The sequence below is a fragment of the Oncorhynchus tshawytscha genome, linkage group LG16, assembly GCF_018296145.1.
Source record: "Oncorhynchus tshawytscha isolate Ot180627B linkage group LG16, Otsh_v2.0, whole genome shotgun sequence".
NCBI lineage: Eukaryota > Metazoa > Chordata > Actinopteri > Salmoniformes > Salmonidae > Oncorhynchus > Oncorhynchus tshawytscha.
The window spans coordinates 29,394,587-29,418,717 of NC_056444.1; the positions used below are offsets into that span (position 1 = coordinate 29,394,587).

At 46.1% G+C, this 24,131-nt stretch overlaps 1 protein-coding gene across 7 annotated transcripts in view; it reads left to right on the forward strand.

Moving 5' to 3' along the window:
- The window catches only part of zmiz1a (zinc finger, MIZ-type containing 1a), a 265,059-nt gene that overhangs the window by 220,368 nt on the left and 20,560 nt on the right, over nt 1-24,131 (forward strand). For 3 of the 7 annotated variants that reach the window (XM_042299071.1, XM_042299067.1, XM_042299069.1), the window contains exons 7-11: nt 4,759-4,794; nt 18,303-18,447; nt 23,068-23,182; nt 23,497-23,702; nt 23,825-24,029. In XM_042299071.1, the coding sequence (XP_042155005.1) occupies nt 4,759-4,794; nt 18,303-18,447; nt 23,068-23,182; nt 23,497-23,702; nt 23,825-24,029 (707 nt within the window). Of the gene's footprint in view, nt 1-4,758; nt 4,795-13,406; nt 13,491-18,302; nt 18,448-23,067; nt 23,183-23,496; nt 23,703-23,824; nt 24,030-24,131 lie in introns of those variants that run through there. The other 4 variants (XM_042299068.1, XM_042299070.1, XM_042299072.1 and 1 more) reach the window with 2 other exon arrangements.

The window sequence follows — 24,131 nt, forward strand, 5'->3', positions numbered from 1 at the left end:
GCACACTCTTCACATTCTCTCAACCAGCTTCATGAATGCATTTCAATTACCATGTGTGCCTTCAGTCATGTTGTGACATGGTAGGGGTAGTATACAGAAGATAGCCCTATTTGGTAAAAGACCAAGCCCATATTATGGCAACAACAGCTCAAATAAGCAAAAATAAACGACAGTCCATCATTACTTTAAGACATGAAGGTCAGTCAATACGGAAAATGTCAAGAACTTTGGAAGTTTTTCAACAGGACAATGACCCAACACACCTCCAGGCTGTGTAAGGGCTATTTGACCAAGAAGGAGAGTGATGGAGTGCTGCATCATATGACCTGGCCTCCACAATCGCCCGATCTCAACCAAATTAAGATGGTTTGGAATGAGTTGGACAGCAGAGTGAAGGAAAAGAGGCCAACAAGTGCTCAGTATATGTGGGAACTCCTTCAAGACATTTGGAAAAGCATTCCAGGTGAAGCTGGTTGAGAGAGTGCCTAGATTGTGCAAAGCTGTCATCAAGGCAAAGGGTGGCTACTTTCAAGAATCTAAAATATGTTATGATTTGTTTAACACTTTTGTGGTACTACATGATTCCATATGTGTTATTTCATAGTTGTGATGTCTTAACTATTATTCTACAATGTAGAAAATAGTACAAATAAAGAAAAACCCTTGAATGAGTAGGTGTGTCCAAACTTTGGACTGGTACTGTATGTCTGAGAGCGTGACTAGAGCCTAGCAGCACTGCACAGGACAGGCGTTAGACATCAGCTGACAAGGGTTTGACCTGCTTGGGCCACAGTTTGACACACACACAAGCACACACACACACACTTGGGCCACAGTTTGACTCACTGACCTGAGCTCTGCATCAGAGAGACTGTCTACCCATTCAGTAAAATTGTGTAGTAGTGAGGACAGTGGCTGCACAACTAGTAAGATTGTGTACTGGGAGGAGAGTAAGGTTGTGTACTGGGAGGACAGTAAGGTTGTGTACTGGGAGGACAGTAAGGTTGTGTACTGGGAGGACAGTAAGGTTGTGTACTGGGAGGACAGTAAGGTTGTGTACTGGGAGGACAGTGGGTGATTCAGTAAGACAGACAGGGTGTAGTTCCCAGTGAACACTGTTGATCTGTTGAGCTGCACCGTGTCTGTTTCCTGTATATCTAATGTGCTCAAACCACTGGCAGTAGACTCAGAGCTTTTGTGTGTGTGTGTGTGTGTGTGTGTGTGTGTGTGTGTGCCATTTCCTCTTCTGTAAGAAGCCTAGGACACTGACTTAAAGGCCCAATGCAGATGTTTTATGTCAATATAAAATCCTTTCTGTGTAACGAATAAGTACCTTACTGTGATTGTTTCTAATCAAAATGGTAAAAAATACCAAATTGGCTTCTTATCGAAGAGAAATTTCTCAAGCAAGAATTTTGCTAGGACGGTCTAGGATTGGTCTGAGTGGGAGGGGCAAACAGGAATTTTGCTAGGACGGTCTAGGATTGGTCTGAGTGGGAGGGGCAAACAGGAATTTTGCTAGGACGGTCTAGGATTGGTCTGAGTGGGAGGGGCAAACAGGAATTTTGCTAGGATGGTCTAGGATTGGTCTGAGTGGGAGGGGCAAACAGGAATTTGGAACTCTCTTTCTTATTCTTATTTCTTATTTCAACTAATTTACCACCTGGTACCCACCAAATCAGGCAACAATTTCAGGATGGTCTTTTAGTCATTTGTACAATTTAACAGTATTATTCCAACATCATAGTGTGGAAATACACCGTTTATTAGGTACACCACGACAACGGATCGCTCCTACAGACAGTGAGTCACGTGGCCGTGGCTTGTTATATAAGACAGGCATCCAGGCATTCAGTTACTGTTCGATTGGATGTTAGAGTTGGAAAAACAAGTGACCTAAGCGACATTGAGTGTGGTATGATTGTCGGTGTCAGGCGTGCGGGATCCAGTATCTCAGAACCCCCCCTTCGACCTTCCACACACGAGAGTGTCTAGGGATTACCGAGAATGGTGAGACAAACAAAAAACACCCAGTCAGCGTCAGTCCTATGGGCGAAAACATTGATGAGAGGTCGAAGGAGAATGGCAAGAATCATGCAAGCTAACAGGCGGGCCACAAACAGACAACGGTGTCCAGACAACGGTGTCCAGACAACAGTGTCCAGACAACGGTGTCCACACCTATCAGCTAAAATCAAGAAGAAGTGGCTCCAGTGAAAACGCGATCACCAACACTGGACAACTGAGGAGTGGAAAAACATTGCCTTGTCCAATGAATTGTGGTTGCTGTTGTCTGGATTTGGACACATCCTGTCTGGTACAGGTTGGTGGTTGCTGTTGTCTGGATTTGGACACATCCTGTCTGGTACAGGCTGGTGGTGTACTGTTGTCTGGGTTTGGACACATCCTGTCTGGTACAGGTTGGTGGTTGCTGTTGTCTTGATTTGGACACATCCTGTCTGGTACAGGTTGGTGGTTACTGTTGTCTGGATTTGGACACATCCTGTCTGGTACAGGTTGGTGGTTACTGTTGTCTGGATTTGGACACATCCTGCCTGGTACAGGTTGGTGGTTGCTGTTGTCTGGATTTGGACACATCCTGTCTGGTACAGGTTGGTGGTGTACTGTTGTCTGGATTTGGACACATCCTGTCTGGTACAGGCTGGTGGTGTACTGTTGTCTGGGTTTGGACACATCCTGTCTGGTACAGGTTGGTGGTTACTGTTGTCTGGATTTGGACACATCCTGGCTGGTACAGGCTGGTGGTGTACTGTTGTCTGGATTTGGACACATCCTGTCTGGTACAGGTTGGTGGTTACTGTTGTCTGGATTTGGACACATCCTGTCTGGTACAGGTTGGTGGTTACTGTTGTCTGGATTTGGACACATCCTGTCTGGTACAGGTTGGTGGTTGCTGTTGTCTGGATTTGGACACATCCTGTCTGGTACAGGTTGGTGGTGTACTGTTGTCTGGATTTGGACACATCCTGTCTGGTACAGGTTGGTGGTGTACTGCTGTCTGGATTTGGACACATCCTGTCTGGTACAGGTTGGTGGTTGCTGTTGTCTGGATTTGGACACATCCTGTCTGGTACAGGTTGGTGGTGTACTGTTGTCTGGATTTGGACACATCCTGTCTGGTACAGGTTGGTGGTGTACTGGTGTCTGGATTTGGACACATCCTGTCTGGTACAGGCTGGTGGTGTACTGGTGTCTGGATTTGGACACATCCTGTCTGGTACAGGCTGGTGGTGTACTGGTGTCTGGATTTGGACACATCCTGTCTGGTACAGGCTGGTGGTGTACTGGTGTCTGGATTTGGACACATCCTGTCTGGTACAGGTTGGTGGTGTACTGGTGTCTGGATTTGGACACATCCTGTCTGGTACAGGTTGGTGGTGTACTGCTGTCTGGATTTGGACACATCCTGTCTGGTACAGGTTGGTGGTGTACTGTTGTCTGGATTTGGACACATCCTGTCTGGTACAGGCTGGTGGTGTACTGCTGTCTGGATTTGGACACATCCTGTCTGGTACAGGTTGGTGGTGTACTGGTGTCTGGATTTGGACACATCCTGTCTGGTACAGGTTGGTGGTGTACTGCTGTCTGGATTTGGACACATCCTGTCTGGTACAGGTTGGTGGTGTACTGTTGTCTGGATTTGGACACATCCTGTCTGGTACAGGCTGGTGGTGTACTGCTGTCTGGATTTGGACACATCCTGTCTGGTACAGGTTGGTGGTGTACTGGTGTCTGGATTTGGACACATCCTGTCTGGTACAGGCTGGTGGTGTACTGGTGTCTGGATTTGGACACATCCTGTCTGGTACAGGCTGGTGGTGTACTGGTGTCTGGATTTGGACACATCCTGTCTGGTACAGGCTGGTGGTGTACTGGTGTCTGGTACAGGATGTGTGGGGAATGTTTTTCTGGCACACGTTAGGTCCCTTGATACCAATTGAGCAACGCATGGTACTAAATGTGTGTACCTAATAAACTGGTATTGTATAAATAAAACACAGGAAAATCCTATTTTGGACTAGCCTCAGGATGGTGTAAATCCTATCCATGTAATGTGTTCTAACCACTGAAACCTCCAGTTGTTGTGCGTCAGTATGTTGGTGTTTGTATGTGTATGTGTGTTTTATTTTGTATTGTTTGAAAAAAATAATACTGTATTTAAAAAAGAATCCTTACAGAATAAGAGTGTGTGAGTGCGTGCGAGCAAGTGTGTGATTGAGAAAGCGTGCGTGCGTGAGCACACTACGCTAGGCTGCATTGTAATCTGGAAACTAGTATGATTTATCCTATCTCTGTGCCCTCTCAAGAGCATTGAAGTCAACCACAATAAATCGTGTTGTGCGGGAGTTCTTTTTATTTTTCTACATAGTGCATCATCCACCATGACTCTCCCTCTCTGCATCTCTTTTTGGGGTCAGGTATTCACAGCAAAATGCATATTATGATCTGGAGATGTGAAGTCTACTGACCCTGTGGGGCGGAAGGAAAGGGTCTTTGCGAGGGATTGGCATGAGCCTAGGATTTTTGCCAAAGTGGGCCTAATTTAGTTTTTGTTTTGTGTGTGTTTTCTTTGAGCCTCGATTATTTGTGGGTTTGGTGCTGTGGGCACATACACAGGGAGACAAGACACATAAATTGCAGACTGCACCTTTAACTTGACTGTTGCTGCTGCATTTTGTGTTTTGTTCGTGATTAACCCCTCCCTCTCCAGTAAAATGTGTAATTTGAACCCTACAGAAACCAACACCTGCAGGAGATGTCAGAGTGACTCAGGTAGTTAACCTCCCTCCCTCCATCCCTCACTCCCTCCATCCTTCTCTGGCTCCAGCATCTGACCGTTTGTCATTACGCTCATCCCTCCATCACCACCTCTCCATCTGAATGTTCCGTATGCCCACAGAGGCCAAATCAAACTCGCACTGTGAGAAAACCTGAACAGTTGCGTTTCAGTAAACAAATAAAAAACAGACTGTTTATAAAATAATGTGATTATTTACCCTGAGCCGGTTTTTCCCCAGCAGTGCGCTTTTGATTGAATCTGCCTCAAGAGTCTTGGAGAGAGATTATAAACCCATTGGATGTGCTTCTGGTTGGGCAGAGGCTAGCAGAGTGGAGTGGAGGGGGGGGATCATTGGCTGGGAAGGATATCATTGGCTGGGAAGGATATCATTGGCTGGGAAGGATATCATTGGCTGCTAAATGGGTTCCATTACGGTTTTGCAGAAGCATGACTTTGAATGCATCCCAAATGGCACCCTATTCCCTATATTTAGGGAATGATCTAGGGAATAGGGTGCCATTTGAGGTGCACACTTTTGATTTCAGGAGGATTTGATATCCTCTCTCCATATTTTGCATACATTATTCTCCCCACATAACACAGCATACTGTCTGGAGCTTGTATAGATAGACCTTATGATTTTATAGAAATATTTATTTTTTGTCTCGTGTCACACATTGTATGTGTATAGGCGTCCATGTGCGGTTTTCATGTTCTGAGGACGTGTACTGTCTCTTATATGTGTACAGTGTGTACTACCTCGATCTGTATTGTGTGTGAGCTGGTCTGCATGTGTTTCTGTATCAGAGTAATGTGGGCTGCACAGTCAAACAGTCATTTAGGCTAGTCTGTGACGTCACTGCTTACCACATTCATACAAACTGTACGTTCAGTGGAAATGTGTGGTCTGGTCTTTTAAACTTGCTGTTTATTATGTAGAAGTGCTGCGATATAGCAGTGTCAACAACAGAGAAAGATACACTACTTGTGGACACCTGCTCGTTGAACATCTCATTCCAAAGTCATGGGCATTAATATGGAAATGGTCCCCCCTTTGCTGCTATAACAGACTCACTATTCTGGGAAGGCTTTCCACTAGATGTTGGAAGATTGCTGCGGGGACTTGCTTCCATTCAGCCACAAGAGCATTAGTGAGGTTGGGCAATGATGTTGGGCGATTAGGCCTGGCTCACAGTCTGCGTTCCAATTCATCCCAAAGGTGTTCAGTGGGGTTGAGGTCAGGGCTCTGTTCAGGCCAGTCAAGTTCTTCCACACCGATCTCAACAAACCATTTCTGTATCGACCTGGCTTTGTGTACAGGGGCGTTGTCATGTTGAAACAGGAAAGGACCTTCCCCAAACTGCTGCCACAAAGTTGGAAGCACAGAATCATCTAGAATGTAATTGTATGCTGTAGTGTTAAGATTTCCCTTCACTGGGGCCTAGCCCGAACCATGAAAAACAGCCCCAGACCATTATTCCTTCTCCACCAAACTTTACAGCTGGGGCTATGCATTTGGGCAGGTAGCGTTCTCCTGGGCATCCGCCAAACCCAGACTAGTCTGTCATACTGCCAGATGGTGAAGTGTGATTCATCATTCCAGAGAAGGCAAGCTTTACACCACTCCAGCCGACTCTTGGCATTGCGCATGGTGATCTTAGGCTTGTGTGCAGCTACTCGGCCATGGAAACCCATTTCATGAATCTCCCGACGAACAGTTCTTGTGCTGACGTTGCTTCCAGAGACAGTTTGGAACTCAGTAGTGAGTGTTGCAAACAAGGACATACAATTGTTATGTTGTACGCACTTCAGCAGTTGGTGGCCCCGTTCTGTGAGCTTGTGAGGCCTACTACTACGTGGCTGAGCCATCCACTTCACAATAACAGCGCTTACAGTTGACCAGGACAGCTCTAACAGGGCAGAAATTTTACGAACTGACTTATTGGAAAGGTGGTATCCTATGACGGTGCCATGTTGAGGCCATTCTACTGTCAATGTTTGTCTATGGAGATTGCATGGCTGTGTGCACTTGTCACCAACGGTGTGGCTGAAATAGCAGAATCCAGTCATTTGAAGGGGTGTCCACATACTTTTGTTGTGACTGTACCTTTCAGTGTGGAAGAGGAGATTCCCTGGAGACAGTCTCACCTCCACTAGCTAAAACATCTGAGTCATCCAGCCTGTGTGAACTGCAGGAATTGTAACCCGGGAAACAGGCTGCTGTGCCCCATTAACTAATGATAGAGGGCAAGTCCTCATGTACAAGGAAACTCCCAATACTAATTACTGTAGAGCTGAGAGAGAGAGTTAGGGAGGGAGAGCGTTATGGAGGGAGCGTTAGAGAAAGAGAGACTAGCAGATTACTTAATCCCTGCTGTTACTACTACTATACTATTGCTGCTACTACTACTGCTACTACTATACTGCTGCTACCACAACTACTACTACCGCTACTACTACTACTACTCCTGCTACTACCTCTACCACTACTACTACTAATACTACTACTACTACTACCGCTACTACTGCTACTACTGCTGCCACTACCACCACTACTGCTGCTACTACTCCTGCTACTACCTCTACCACAACTACTACTACCGCTACTGCTGCTAATACTACAACTACTACTGCTACTACTACTACCACTACTACTGCTACTGCTGCTAATACGACAACTACTACTGCTGCTACTACTGCTACTGCTGCTATTACTACAACTACTACTACTACCACTACTGCTGCTACTACTACCGCTACTGCTGCTACTACTCCTGCTACTACCTCTACCACAACTACTACTACCGCTACTACTACTACTACTACTACTACTACTGCTACTGCTACTACTCCTGCCACTACCACCACTACTGCTGCCACTACCACCACTACTGCTGCTACTACTCCTGCTACTACCTCTACCACAACTACTACTACCGCTACTGCTGCTAATACTACAACTACTACTGCTACTACTACTACCACTACTACTGCTACTGCTGCTAATACGACAACTACTACTACTGCTACTACTGCTGCTACTACTACCACTACTGCTGCTAATATTACAACTACTACTACTACTGCTACTACTACTACCACTACTACTGCTACTGCTGCTAATACGACAACTACTACTGCTGCTACTACTGCTACTGCTGCTAATACTACAACTACTACTACTGCTACTACTGCTGCTACTACTACCACTACTGCTGCTAATATTACAACTACTACTACTACTGCTACTACTGCTACTGCTGCTACCACTACTACTGCTATAACTACTACTACTGCTACCACTACTACTACTACCACCACTATTGCTGTACTACCACCACTACTGCTGCTACTACTACCACAACTGCTACTACTACCACTACTGCTGCTACTACTGCTGCTACTACTACCACAACTGCTGCTACTACTACCACTACTACTACTACTACCACTACTGCTGCTACTACCACCACTACTGCTGCTACTACTACCACAACTGCTGCTACTACTACCACTACTGCTGCTACCACTGCTGCTACTACTACCACAACTGCTGCTACTACTACCACTACTGCTGCTACTACTACCACTACTGCAGCTACTACTGCTGCTACTACTACCACAACTGCTGCTACTACTACCACTACTGCTGCTACTACTACCACTACTGCTGCTACTACTGCTGCTACTACTGCCACAACTGCTGCTACTACTGCTGCTACTACTACCACTACTGCTGCTACTACTGCTGCTACTACTACCACTACTGCTGCTACTACTGCTGCTACTACTACCACAACTGCTGCTACTACTACCACAACTGCTGCTACTACTACCACTACTGCTGATACTACTACCACTACTGCTGATACTACTACCACAACTGCTGCTACTACCACCACTACTGCTGCTACTACTACCACAACTGCTGCTACTACTACCACTACTGCTGCTACCACTGCTGCTACTACTACCACAACTGCTGCTACTACTACCACTACTGCTGCTACTACTACCACTACTGCTGCTACTACTACCACTACTGCTGCTACTACTGCTGCTACTACTACCACTACTGCTGCTACTACTGCTGCTACTACTGCCACAACTGCTGCTACTACTGCTGCTACTACTACCACTACTGCTGCTACTACTGCTGCTACTACTACCACTACTGCTGCTACTACTGCTGCTACTACTACCACAACTGCTGCTACTACTACCACAACTGCTGCTACTACTACCACTACTGCTGATACTACTGCCACTACTGCTGATACTACTACCACAACTGCTGCTACTACTACCACTACTGCTGCTACTACTGCTGCTACTACTACCACAACTGCTGCTACTACTACCACAACTGCTGCTACTACTACCACAACTGCTGCTACTACTGCTGCTACTACAACCACAACTGCTTCTACTACTACCACAACTGCTGCTACTACTACCACAACTGCTGCTACTACTACCACAACTGCTGCTACTACTGCTGCTACTACTACCACAACTGCCGCTACTACTACCACAACTGCTGCTACTACTACCACAACTGCTGCTACTACTACCACAACTGCTGCTACTACTACCACTACTGCTGCTACTACTACCAAATCAAAATCAAATGTATTTATATAGCCCTTCGTACATCAGCTGATATCTCAAAGTGCTGTACAGAAACCCAGCCTAAAACCCCAAACAGCAAGCAGTGCAGGTGTTGAAGCACGTTGGCTAGGAAAAACCCCCTAGAAAGACCAAATCCTAGGAAGACACCTAGAGAGGAACCAGGCTATGAGGGGTGGCCAGTCCTCTTCTGTCTGTGCCGGGTGGAGATTATAACAGAACATGGCCAAGATGTTAAAATGTTCATAAATGACCAGCATGGTCAAATAATAGGTCTGGGACAGGTAGCACGTCCGGTGAACAGGTCAGGATTCCATAGCCGCAGGCAGAACAGTTGAAATTGGAGCAGCAGCACGGCCAGGTGGATTGGGGACAGCAAGGAGTCATCATGCCAGGTAGTCCTGAGGCATGGTCCTAGGGCTCAGGTCCTCCGAGAGAGAGAGAGAAAAAAAGAAAGAGAGAATTAGAGAGAGCATACTTAAATTCACACAGGACACCGGATAAGACAGGAGAAGTACTCCAGATATAACAAACTGACCCTAGCCCCTCGACACATAAACTACTGCAGCACAAATACTGGACGCTGAGACAGGAGGGGTCAGGAGACACTGTGGCCCCATCCGATGATACCCCCGGACAGGGCCAAACAGGAAGGATATAACCCCACCCACTTTGCCAAAGCACAGCCCCCACACTACTAGAGGGATATCTTCAACCACCAACTTATCATCATGAGACCAGGCCGAGAATAGCCCACAAAGATCTCTGCCACGGCACAACCCAAGGGGGTGCGCCAACCCAGACAGGAAGATCACATCAGTGACTCAACCCACTCAAGTGACGCACCCCTCCTAGGGATGGCATGGAAGAGCACTAGTAAGCCAGTGACTCAGCCCATGTAATAGGGTTAGAGGCAGAGAAACCCAGTGGAAAGAGGGGAACCGGCCAGGCAGAGACAGCAAGGGTGGTTCGTTGCTCCAAAACCTTTCCGTTCACCACCACTACTACTACCACTACTGCTGCTACTACTACAACTACTACTACTACCACTTCTACTGCTACTACTGCTGCTGCTACTACTACCACTACTGCTGCTACTACTAACACTACTGCTGCTACTACTAACACTACTACTACTTCTACTAACACTACTGCTGCTACTACTACAACTACTACTGCTACTGCTACTACTACTACTACTACTACTGCTACTACTACTACAACTACTACTGCTACAGCTGCTACTACTACCACTACTGCTGCTACTACTAACACTACTGCTGCTACTACTGCTGCTACTACTAACTACTGCTGCTACTACTACTGCTGCTACTACTACCACTACTGCTGCTACTACTACCACTACTGCTGCTACTACTACCACTACTGCTGCTACTACTAACACTACTACTACTTCTACTAACACTACTGCTGCTACCACTACAACTGCTGCTGCTACTACTACTACTACTACTGCTACTGCTGCTGCTACTACTACTACTACTGCTACTACTACTACAACTACTACTGCTACTGCTACTACTACGACTACTACTGCTACTGCTGCTACTACTACTACTACTACTACTGCTACTACTACTACAACTACTACTGCTACAGCTGCTACTACTACCACTACTGCTGCTACTACTAACACTACTGCTGCTACTACTGCTGCTACTACTACCACTACTGCTGCTACTACTAACACTACTGCTGCTACTGCTGCTGCTACTACTACTACTACTACTACTACTGCTACTACTACTACTACAACTACTACTGCTACAGCTGCTACTACTACCACTACTGCTGCTACTACTAACACTACTGCTGCTACTACTGCTGCTACTACTACCACTACTGCTGCTACTACTACTACTGCTGCTACTACTACCACTACTGCTGCTACTACTAACACTACTGCTGCTACTACTGCTGCTACTACTACCACTACTGCTGCTACTACTGCTGCTACTACTACCACTACTGCTGCTACTACTACTACTTCTACTACCACTACTACTGCTACTGCTGCTACTACTACAACTACTACTACTACCACTTCTACTGCTACTACTACTGCTACTGCTGCTACTACTACAACTACCACTACTACCACTTCTACTGCTACTACTACTACTGCTGCTACTACTACTACCACTACTACTGCTGCTACTACTACAACTACTACTTCTACCACTTTTACTACTACTACCACTACTACAACTACTACTGCTGCTACTACTACTACAACTACTACTACTACCACTTCTACTGCTGCTACTACTATTACTACCACTACTACAACTTCTACTGCTACTACTACTACTGCTGCTACTACTACTACCACTACTACTGCTGCTACTACTACAACTACTACTTCTACCACTTTTACTACTACTACCACTACTACAACTACTACTGCTGCTACTACTACTACAACTACTACTACTACCACTTCTACTGCTGCTACTACTATTACTACCACTACTACAACTACTACTGCTACTACTACTATTACAACTTCTACTGCTGCTGCTACTACTATACTGCTGCTACTACTACAACTACTACTACTACCACTACTGCTGCTACTACTACAACTACTACTTCTACCACTTCTACTGCTACTACTACTACCACTACTGCTGCTACTACTACAACTACTACTTCTACCACTTCTACTGCTACTACTACTACCACTTCTACTGCTACTACTACAACGACTACTACTACCACTTCTACTGCTACTACAACTACTACTGCTGCTACTACAATAACTACTACTACTACCACTTCTACTGCTACTACTACTACCACTTCTACTGCTACTACTACTACTACCACTTCTACTGCTACTACTACTACTACTACTACTACTACTGCTGCTACTACTACTACCACTACTGCTGCTACTACTACAACTACTACTGCTGCTACTACTACAACTACTACTACTACCACTTCTACTGCTACTGCTACCACTGCTACTACTACAACTACTACTACTACCACTTCTACTGCTACTGCTACTGCTACTACTACAACTACTACTACTACCACTTCTACTGCTACTACTACTACTACTACTACTACTACTGCTGCTACTACTACTACCACTACTGCTGCTACTACTACAACTACTACTGCTGCTACTACTACAACTACTACTACTACCACTTCTACTGCTACTGCTACTGCTGCTACTACTACAACTACTACTACTACCACTTCTACTGCTACTACTACTGCTACTACTACTACCACTACTGCTGCTACTACTACAAATACTACTTCTACCACTTCTACTGCTAGTACTACTACCACTACTACTACCACTACTACAACTACTACTGCTACTGCTGCTACTACGACTACTGCTGCTGCTACTACTACTACTATACTGCTGCTACTGCTGCTGCTGCAACTACTGCTGCTGCTACTACAACTACTGCTGCTACTACTACTATTGCTATTACTGCTGCTGCTACTACCACCACTACTACTACTACCACTACTACAACTACTGCTGCTACTACTACTACTACTGCTGCTGCTACTACTGCTGCTGCTACTACTACTACCGCTACTACCACCACTACTACTACCACTACTACAACTACTGCTGCTACTACAACTACTGCTAGTACTACTACTGCTACTACTATACTGCTGCTACTACTACTGTTACTGTTACTACTACTGATAATACTACTACTACTACTACTACTATGACTTCTGCTACTACTACTAGTACTGATACTGCTACTACTACAACCACCACTAGTAATTTTGAACTCACCTGTTCCGATCACCCATAGCCATATGTCTGCAGGCATTATCTCAGGAAAAAGGCAGATATTCTTAGAAGGGGAGCCATGCACAGGAGGGTTTACAGAGAGGGCTTAGAAGTCTACTTAATCTGCTTACTGTTCACTGACTCACTCGCTGGGAGAGAGCAGCTACAGTACTACGGCAGACTGGGACTGAGAAGGGTCAAGTTGTTCCTAGACGCTGATCTCTGAGTCATTTTGCATTTCCCCTGCTAATGGTAAAGGTAGGATTTGGGGAGGGGATGCTGATTCTAGATCTGTACCTTGTGGAAAAATCCCCCCGGAACAGACTGGGGCAAGTGGAGAGGGGTTCTGGGATGGACAGGGGATAGCCTGGTGGAACCAGTCTGATTGCTGCCTTCACCATTCTGTTTTCTGTTGGTGATGCCACTTTCTAGACGAACCTCAATGGAATAAGTCACTGACATGTTTATGTATCTAATACAATCAACTAATCAATCCAGCTTTGTTATTGAAGAGAGGTGCAGTGGTACAATATATATCTGAGGCTTTCAACTTCTTCCTTTCACCCCTGACTCTCTCTCTCTCACCTTCTCTTTCTCTCTCGCCATCACTCCCTCTTTCCCTCTTTCTCCATCTCTCTCCCCCCTCTCTCTCACGCTCTCTCTCTCTCTCTCTCTTTCTATGGCCTATACTGTGTATGAGCTGAGCCCTGTGTTGTTCGTGCGGGGGTATGTCCCAATTTCAAATGGCACCCTATATAGTGCACTTTGTTTGACCAGAGCACCATGGGAGGCTCTGGTCATAATGGGGAAAGGGTCCATTTGGGACACAGCCTGGGTGTAAATAGCTGGTCTTGCAACAGGCTGGGTGTGCGGAGGGAGGACAGAGGTGGTGATTTAGTGGGGAGATAAGCTCTCTGTAATGGCAGGGTGGAATAATTCCCCGTCAAATAAGAGGGCTGAGTCTCTCCTCCCTCAAGCTCTGAAATTCTGTCTGCTTAGAGATTGGCTTGGTGTATCTCACTCTGCTCTGTTCTCCTCCTTTCTCTTCTCTCCCCTTCTCTCATCTCCTGCTCTCTCCTCTCCCCTATTCGTTGCTCAATTAAGGCTTTGCTGTTCGATCTCAAACTCCTTTTGAGCTTATTTTCTGTGTTAAGAGGTTAGACCTCGATAACTCTTCTAATGTACATCATACACATGTCACAGTTACCTGTCTCATAATGATGTTTACCTGTCTGGTGCAGCAGACAGTTACCTGTCTCATAACAATGTTTGCCTGTCTGGTGCAGCAGACAGTTACCTGTCTCATAACGATGTTTACCTGTCTGGTGCAGCAGACAGTTACCTGTCTCATAACGATGTTTACCTGTCTGGTGCAGCAGACAGTTACCTGTCTCATAAAGATGTTTGCCTGCCTGGTGCAGCAGACAGTTACCTGTCTCATAACGATGTTTGCCTGTCTGGTGCAGCAGACAGTTACCTGTCTCATAACGATGTTTGCCTGTCTGGTGCAGCAGACAGTTACCTGTCTCATAACGATGTGTGCCTGCCTGTTGCAGCAGACAGTTACCTGTCTCATAACAATGTTTACCTGTCTGGTGCAGGAGACAGTTACCTGTCTAACGATGTTTGCCTGTCTGGTGCAGCAGACAGTTACCTGTCTCATAACGATGTTTGCCTGTCTGGTGCAGCAGACAGTTACCTGTCTCATAACGATGTTTGCCTGTCTGGTGCAGCAGACAGTTACCTGTCTCATAACGATGTGTGCCTGCCTGTTGCAGCAGACAGTTACCTGTCTCATAACAATGTTTACCTGTCTGGTGCAGGAGACAGTTACCTGTCTAACGATGTTTGCCTGTCTGGTGCAGCAGACAGTTACCTGTCTCATAACGATGTTTGCCTGTCTGGTGCAGCAGACAGTTACCTGTCTCATAACGATGTTTACCTGTCTGGTGCAGCAGACAATTACCTGTCTCATAACAATGTTTGCCTGCCTGGTGCAGCAGACAGTTACCTGTCTCATAAAGATGTTTCCCTGCCTGGTGCAGCAGACAGTTACCTGTCTCATAACAATGTTTGCCTGTCTGGTGCAGGAGACAGTTACCTGTCTAATAACGATGTTTGCCTGTCTGGTGCAGCAGACAGTTACCTGTCTCATAACGATGTTTGCCTGTCTGGTGCAGCAGACAGTTACCTGTCTCATAACAATGTTTGCCTGTCTGGTGCAGCAGACAGTTACCTGTCTCATAACGATGTTTACCTGTCTGGTGCAGCAGACAGTTACCTGTCTCATAACAATGTTTACCTGTCTGGTGCAGCAGACAGTTACCTGTCTCATAACGATGTTTGCCTGTCTGGTGCAGCAGACAGTTACCTGTCTCATAACGATGTGTGCCTGCCTGTTGCAGCAGACAGTTACCTGTCTCATAACAATGTTTGCCTGTCTGGTGCAGGAGACAGTTACCTGTCTAATAACGATGTTTGCCTGTCTGGTGCAGCAGACAGTTACCTGCTCATAACGATGTTTGCCTGTCTGGTGCAGCAGACAGTTACCTGTCTCATAACAATGTTTGTCTGTCTGGTGCAGCAGACAGTTACCTGTCTCATAACGATGTTTGCCTGCCTGGTGCAGCAGACAGTTACCTGTCTCATAACGATGTTTACCTGTCTGGTGCAGCAGACAGTTACCTGTCTCATAACAATGTTTGCCTGTCTGGTGCAGGAGACAGTTACCTGTCTAATAACAATGTTTGCCTGTCTGGTGCAGGAGACAGTTACCTGTCTCATAACGATGTTTGCCTGTCTGGTGCAGCAGACAGTTACCTGTCTCATAACGATGTTTGCCTGTCTGGTGCAGCAGACAGTTACCTGTCTCATAACAATGTTTGTCTGTCTGGTGCAGCAGACAGTTACCTGTCTCATAACGATGTTTACCTGTCTGGTGCAGCAGACAGTTACCTGTCTCATAACGATGTTTGCCTGTCTGGTGCAGGAGTAAGCTACCTGTCTGTCAACGATGTTTGCCTGTCTGGTGCAGCAGACAGTTACCTGTCTCATAACGATGTTTACCTGTCTGGTGCAGCAGACAATTACCTGTCTCATAACAATGTTTGCCTGCCTGGTGCAGCAGACAGTTACCTGTCTCATAAAGATGTTTCCCTGCCTGGTGCAGCAGACAGTTACCTGTCTCATAACAATGTTTGCCTGTCTGGTGCAGGAGACAGTTACCTGTCTAATAACGATGTTTGCCTGTCTGGTGCAGCAGACAGTTACCTGTCTCATAACGATGTTTGCCTGTCTGGTGCAGCAGACAGTTACCTGTCTCATAACAATGTTTGCCTGTCTGGTGCAGCAGACAGTTACCTGTCTCATAACAATGTTTGCCTGTCTGGTGCAGCAGACAGTTACCTGTCTCATAACGATGTTTACCTGTCTGGTGCAGCAGACAGTTACCTGTCTCATAACGATGTTTGCCTGTCTGGTGCAGCAGACAGTTACCTGTCTCATAACGATGTGTGCCTGCCTGTTGCAGCAGACAGTTACCTGTCTCATAACAATGTTTGCCTGTCTGGTGCAGGAGACAGTTACCTGTCTAATAACGATGTTTGCCTGTCTGGTGCAGCAGACAGTTACCTGTCTCATAACGATGTTTGCCTGTCTGGTGCAGCAGACAGTTACCTGTCTCATAACAATGTTTGTCTGTCTGGTGCAGCAGACAGTTACCTGTCTCATAACGATGTTTGCCTGCCTGGTGCAGCAGACAGTTACCTGTCTCATAACGATGTTTACCTGTCTGGTGCAGCAGACAGTTACCTGTCTCATAACAATGTTTGCCTGTCTGGTGCAGCAGACAGTTACCTGTCTCATAACAATGTTTGCCTGTCTGGTGCAGCAGACAGTTACCTGTCTCATAACGATGTTTGCCTGTCTGGTGCAGCAGACAGTTACCTGTCTCATAACGATGTTTGCCTGTCTGGTGCAGCAGACAGTTACCTGTCTCATAACAATGTTTGTCTGTCTGGTGCAGCAGACAGTTACCTGTCTCATAACGATGTTTACCTGTCTGGTGCAGCAGACAGTTACCTGTCTCATAACGATGTTTGCCTGTCTGGTGCAGGAGACAGTTACCTGTCTCATAACGATGTTTGCCTGTCTGGTGCAGGAGTAAGTTACCTGTCTCATAGCGGTGTTTGCCTGTCTGGTGCAGGAGACAGCTATCTGTCTCATAACGATGTTTGTCTGTCTGGTGCAGGAGACAGTTACCTGTCTCATAACGATGTTTGCCTGTCTGGTGCAGCAGACAGTTACCTGTCTCATAATGATGTTTGCCTGCCTGGTGCAGCAGACAGTTACCAGTCTCATAATGATGTTTGCCTGCTGTCTCATAATGATGTTTGCCTGCCTGGTGCAGCAGACTGTAACCTGCACCGAAGATGACTGAAGATGCTGAGCAGTCTGATTAGTCTCTGGGGTCCAGTGAAGAGGTGGAGTGGTTAGAGGAGGAGGTGAGGAAAGGAGGGGAGAGGACGGCGTACTCACTCAATATCCCTCTCTCTCTCTGTATCTCTTTCTCCCTCTGTCTCTCTCACGATCTCTCTCTGTGTCTTTCACCCATCCTCTTCAGAAAGCCAGGGATGTCTCTTCTAGAGGGATCAGAGCCGATGTACTGCACTGAGATTCATTCAGTCAATGAGATCTACACTGGCTGACAGGAAGCAACAGACAGGCTAGCTTTACTGTGTTAGGGTTCCTCCATGTGGCAGGAGGCAGAACTGCAATCCAACTTGAAGAGGGAGAAGCAACATGTATTAGGCAGAACAAAACAGGAACATCTTTGATGAATCAATTGAGATATTTTGTATCATGTTTTTCACTTTCAGATAGTCCAAAGTAGTCAAGAAAACAATATCATAGGTTTGGTAATAGACTGACTTACTTGAAACTGACATACTGGAGACATACTAGAGACTGTCACAGCAGACCGACAGACTGGAGTATAGACCGACCTGTGTGTGTGTGTGTGTCCTACATCGTTATCAGACTGACACGAGTGTGTGTGTTTCTTTCCTGTAGCCCTGCTGTCATCGTGGTGCGAGGAGCTGGGTCGCCTCCTGCTGTTGCGTCACCAGAAGAGCAGACAGAATGAGCCTCCGCAGGGCAAAGTCCCCATGCAGCCCAACATGAACACCATGAAACCCCCTGGAGGACTCTCACACGGGTCAGTGTGTGTCTGTCAGAGTGACTGATGTACATTGTTTTTGCCAGCTTGTGGATTGCCTACTTTTCTGTCCCACGTTTTGTGTTTGACACATAGAGATACATTGTCATATTCAGAACTACAGGTGTGAACACATTTCATGTAAACACAAGTTCTCTCATTGGTTCTCTGGTTTAAACTGGATCGATCATGTTAACTTAAACAATGTTGAGCTAAAACTATTTGATACGCAGCTAGATGCATGGGCTCCGATATGATACAGGATTCGATGCACTAACATTTGTTGCATGAACACATTCATTTTCTATTTTAAATTCATATCTGCTGCTGATGGGAGCTCAGGAGTTGGGCCTCTCTGAGTTGGGCCTCTCTGAGTTGGGCCTCTCTGAGTTGGGCATCTCTGAGTTGGGCCTCTCTGAGTTGGGCCTCTCTGAGTTGGGCCTCTGTGAGCTGGGCCTCTGAGCTGGGCCTCTCTGAGCTGGGCATCTGTTGGGCCTCTGAGCTGGGCCTCTCTGAGCTGGGCCTCTCTGAGCTGGGCCTCTCTGAGCTGGGCCTCTCTTAGCTGGGCATCTCTGAGCTGGGCCTCTCTGAGCTGGACCTGTCTGAGATGACTTCTCTAAACTGATATGTGTGTGTGCGTGTGTGCGTGTGTGTGCGCCAGTGGAGGCTATTGGGAGGAGCGATAAGGAGGACAGGCTCGTTGTAATGGCTGGAATGGAATAAATGGAACAGTATCAAACTGATTAAACATATGGAAATCACATTTGACCGTTCCAAATATTCCATTCCAGCCATTATGAGCCCGTCCTCCTATAGCCCCTCCCACCAGCCTCTACTGGTGTAGGCACTTAAACGGAGCCATTGGGCATCTACCACCCCACTATCAGATTAGGGGTGAGGGAAATGTATGCTTTTTGTCCCCTCCTTTTTATCTTTAATCACCCACTGATTAACTTGTCCAATTAAATCTGAGTGATTGAAAACCCCAATTAGCAGTTGGCTGTGAGATCAAATATTATTTGTCACATGCGCCCAATACCACAGGTGTAGAACTTACTTTCAAGCCCTTAACCAACAATGAAGTTCAATAAATATAGTTAATAAAATATTTACTAAATAATAAAGTAAAGTAGAACATTTAATAAAAAGTAACACAATAAAATAACAATAACGAGGCTATATACAGGGTTACCGTATATAGAGTCAATGTGTGGGGATACAGGTTAGTCGAGGTCATTTTATATGTAGGTAGGGGTAAAGTGACTATGCATCAATAATCAACAGTGAGTAGCAGCAGTGTAAAAACAAAGAGGGGGGGTGTCAATGTAAATAGTCAGAGTGGCCATAAGATTAATTGTTCAGCAGGCTTGGGGGTAGAAGCTATTAAGGAGCCTTTTGGACCTAGACTTGGCTCTCCGGTACCGCTTGCCGTGCGGTAGCAGAGAGAACCGTCTATGACTTGGGTGATTGGAGTCTTTGACCATTTTTGGGGCTTCCTCTGACACTGCCTAGTGTATAGGTCCTGAGTGGCAGGAAGCTTCGCCCCAGTGATGTACTGGGCCGTGTGCACTACCCTCTGTAGCCCTTACGGTCGGATGCTGAGCAGTTGCCATACCAGGTGGTGATGCAACCGGACATAATGCTCTCAATGGTGCAGCTGTAGAACTTTTTGAAGATCTGGGTACCCATTTCTCCCTCAGTCTCCTGAGGGGGAAAAGGTGTTGTCGTGCTCTCTTCACGACTGTCTTGGTGTGTTTGGACCATGATAGTTTGTTGGTGATGTGGACAGCTCTCAACCTGCTCCACTACAGCCCTGTCGATGTTAATGGGGGCCTGTTCGATCCTCCTTTTTCTGTAGTCCACGATCAGCTCCTTTGTCTTGCTCACATTGAGGGAGAGGTCGTTGTCCTGGCACCACACTGTCAGGTCTCTGACCTCCCTATAGGCTGTCTCATCGTTGTCAGTGCGTCCATTCTGGCAAGCTACACAACTCTGGTTGAACACAATTTTCTACAGTGCATTTGGTAACATTGACCCAGCAAATTACATTGGTTGTCACTCAACTAATAAAGCCTATGATTTGACATTGCGAAAGCCATTTTACCAGCATCTACATGCTGAAGGTGCCAGATGTACGGATAGCCTATTAGAACAGAGAGCCTACCTCTTTTTGGCGCGAGCAGCTGTGTCTCCCGCACTGTGCACACAGTTGTTATCTGACAGTCATACGCAGTTTCATGCATAAAAGTTGTATAGGCTACTGAACTAAAGGAGAGGACGCATCAATTCAATCAACAGATAAGAGGTAATTTTAGAGTAAAACAATCTGAGTAACAAACATTAGTGAACTGCTGATTAGTAAAGTTTGAATGGGTTTTCTGACTGATGCATGCTTCATTTGGATCGGTTTGGGCTCCCACGGACCGATGCACTCTTACCTTAAACATTTGAATCAGGGACCGATGCTTATCTGTGAATCGTTTCATCCCTACTTACAGTACCAATCCAAAGTTTGGACACACCTACTCATTCAAGGGTTTTTCTTTATTTTTTACTATTTTCTACATTGTAGAATAATAGTGAAGACATCAAAACTATGAAATAACACATATGGAATCATGTATTATCAAAATATATTTTATGTTTGAGATTCTTCAAAGTAGCCACCCTTTGCCTTGATGATAGCTTTGCACACTGTTGGCATTCTCTCAACCAGCTTCACCTGGAATGCAGTCTTGTTGAGCACTTGTTGGCTGTTTTTCCTTCACTCTGCAGACCCAACTCATCCCAAACCATCTCAATTGGGTTAAGGTCAGCTGATTGTGGAGGCCAGGTCATCTGATACAGCACTCCATCACTCTCCTTCTTGGTCAAATAGCCCTTACACAGCCTGGAGGTGTGTTGGGTCATTGTCCTGTTGAAAAACGAATGATAGTCCCACTAAGCTCAAACCAGATGGGATGGAGTATCGCTGCAGAATGCCGTGGTAGCCATGCTGGTTAAGTGTGCCTTGAATTCTAAATAAATCACAGACCGTGTCATCAGCAAAGCACCCCCACATCATCAGACCTCCTCAATGCTTTGCATTGGGAACCACACATGCGGAGATCATCCATTCACCTACTCTGCGTCTCACAAAGACATGTCGGTTGGAAACAAAAATCTCAAATTTGGACAGATTTCTACCGGTCTAATGTCCATTGCTCGTGTTTCTTGGCCCAAGAAAGTCTCTTCTTCTTACTGGTGTCCTTTAGTAGTGGTTTCTTTGCTGCAATTCGACCATCAAGGCCTGATTCACACAGTCTCCTCTGAACAGTTGATTCTGAGATGTGTCTGTTACTTGGGCTGCAATTTCTGAGGCTTGTAACTCTAATGAACTTATCCTCTGCAGCAGAGGTAAATCTGGGTCTTCCTTTCCTGTTGCGGTCCTCATGAGAGCCAGTTTCATCATAGCGCTTGATGGTTTTTGTGACTGCACTTGAAGAAACGTTCAAAGTTCTTGACATTTCCCATATTGACTGACCTTAATATCTTAATGTAATGATGGACTTTTGTTTCTCTTCGCTTATTTGTTCTTGCCATAATATGGACTTGGTCTTTTACCAAACAGGGCTATCTTCTGTATACCAACCCTACCTTGTCACAACACAACTGATAGGCTCAAATGCTTTAAGAAGGAAAGAAATTCCACAAAATAGTAAAAAATAAAGAAAAACCCTTGAATGAATAGGTGTCCAAGCTCTCTAAGCTAAACTATCCTCTTCTCTCCTCAAATAAATGAATAAATACATGTATGTTTTTCTCTTCATGAAAGTGAGCCAAGGCAAGCTTAGCAGAGTTATCTTGAAGGAGAGGGACAGACACACATAGACAGACACATAGACAGACAGACAGACAGCGAGGGAGTGGGCTGTTAAGTTAAGAAACATGGCTCCGATTCCAAACCTCTGTCTGATTGGCTGCCAGAATTGTGCTCTGTGCCTAGCATCTTGAGAAGTGTTCTACCAACTTGAAGAGACGTTGTACATCTGGTCCCTTCCAACACCAGAGCTGTGTGTGTGTGTGTGTGTGTGTGAAAACACATTCCTCTCCATAAACGTTACTTCCCTGTTACATCACGGTGTTTCTCCCTGTAGAGTTTAGTTTGTTTATTCATAATGTTCTAGTTAGTAATATTCTAGCCTTGGATTTGTTTGGAGTTTTAATGCCAAATATTCCAAATTACATATACGTGGCCAAATGTTTCCAAGAATTCTGAGAACATTTCTGGGCGGATATGCAATCCTCTGTTGTGTTACATACATGGCCAAATGAAAGCCACGGCTGTCTCGTTAGTGTATCTGCCCTGTGGTGCCTGCCTGCCTGTCTGTCTGTCTGTCCTGTCTGTCCTGTCCTGTCCTGTCCTGTCCTGTCCTGTCTGTCTGTCCTGTCTGTCTGTCTGTCTGTCTGTCTGTCTGTCTGTCTGGTCTGGTCTGGTCTGGTCTGGTCTGGTCTGGTCTGTCTGGTCTGGTCTGGTCTGGTCTGGTCTGGTCTGTCTGCCTTGTAGTGATGGGTTAATATGTGTGTTTGTATTTGGACTGTAGTGATGGGTTAATATGTGTGTTTGTATTTGGACTGTAGTGATGGGTCATTTACCTACGACTCGGTTCCATGGCAACAGAACAACAACCAGCCCCCAGGGTCATTGTCTGTGGTTACCACCGTGTGGGGTGTGACCAACACGTCACAGAGTCAGGTGAGACACAACACATACACAAACTTCAGCATACACTACTTGATGTTTAGACACACAACACACCTTTGTATTTCTGTCTAGTAATTGAGGTACCTGATGAAGACAGACCCTAAATCCCAAATCCCCCTAGGCACATTTATTCAGAATTCTGATGTGGGTCAACATATGGTTCTCTGTATGTGTATCACCCAAAGCTTATATCACAAGCCCCAGAAAGTGAGTCGACATCATAGAGTTACATATTTTATGGTTGTCATAACCCTGTTTGCTGTGTCTAACCAAAATGCTTTATCAAGGATACCTTCTTCCCCCAGGTGTTGGCCAACAGCTCCAGCCATATGAACCCAGGAGGTAACCCCATGGGTCAGGGTATGTCTGGGGGTCCGGCAGGCCTCAACTCCCCCCAGTTCTCCGGCCAGCAGCAGCAGTTCCCGGCCAAGGGAGGCCAGGGCCCGGGCTACATGCAGCAGGGGATGTATGGCAGGCAGGGATACCCCAGTGGAGGGGGCTACAGCGGGAGGTAAGAGGCCATGCACAGACATGTGTGATGTTAACCTTCTGTTTATTGTTCTTCTCTATGCTTTTCTTACCTTTTCACACATGCAGTACACAGCTCTAATTCATGTTGTTTCCATGATCTAGTTACCCAGGTGGTCCTAACACTCCCCCAGGGGGGATGGGGATGCCCCAACACTCCCGCCAGCCTGGCGACTTCACCCAGCCAGCAGCTGCCGCTGCTGCTGCCGCTGTCGCTGCCGCCGCTGCTACGGCAACTGCCACGGCAACCGCTACCGTGGCAGCCATGCAGCAAGAGACCCAGAACAAAGAGATGAACCAGTATGGACAGGTACGGACACACACACACAGACACTGTTATCATAACAGGCACACACATACAGTACACATTACCATAATACTAAAAGTTAGAAACAACTTCAGTTATTTACTT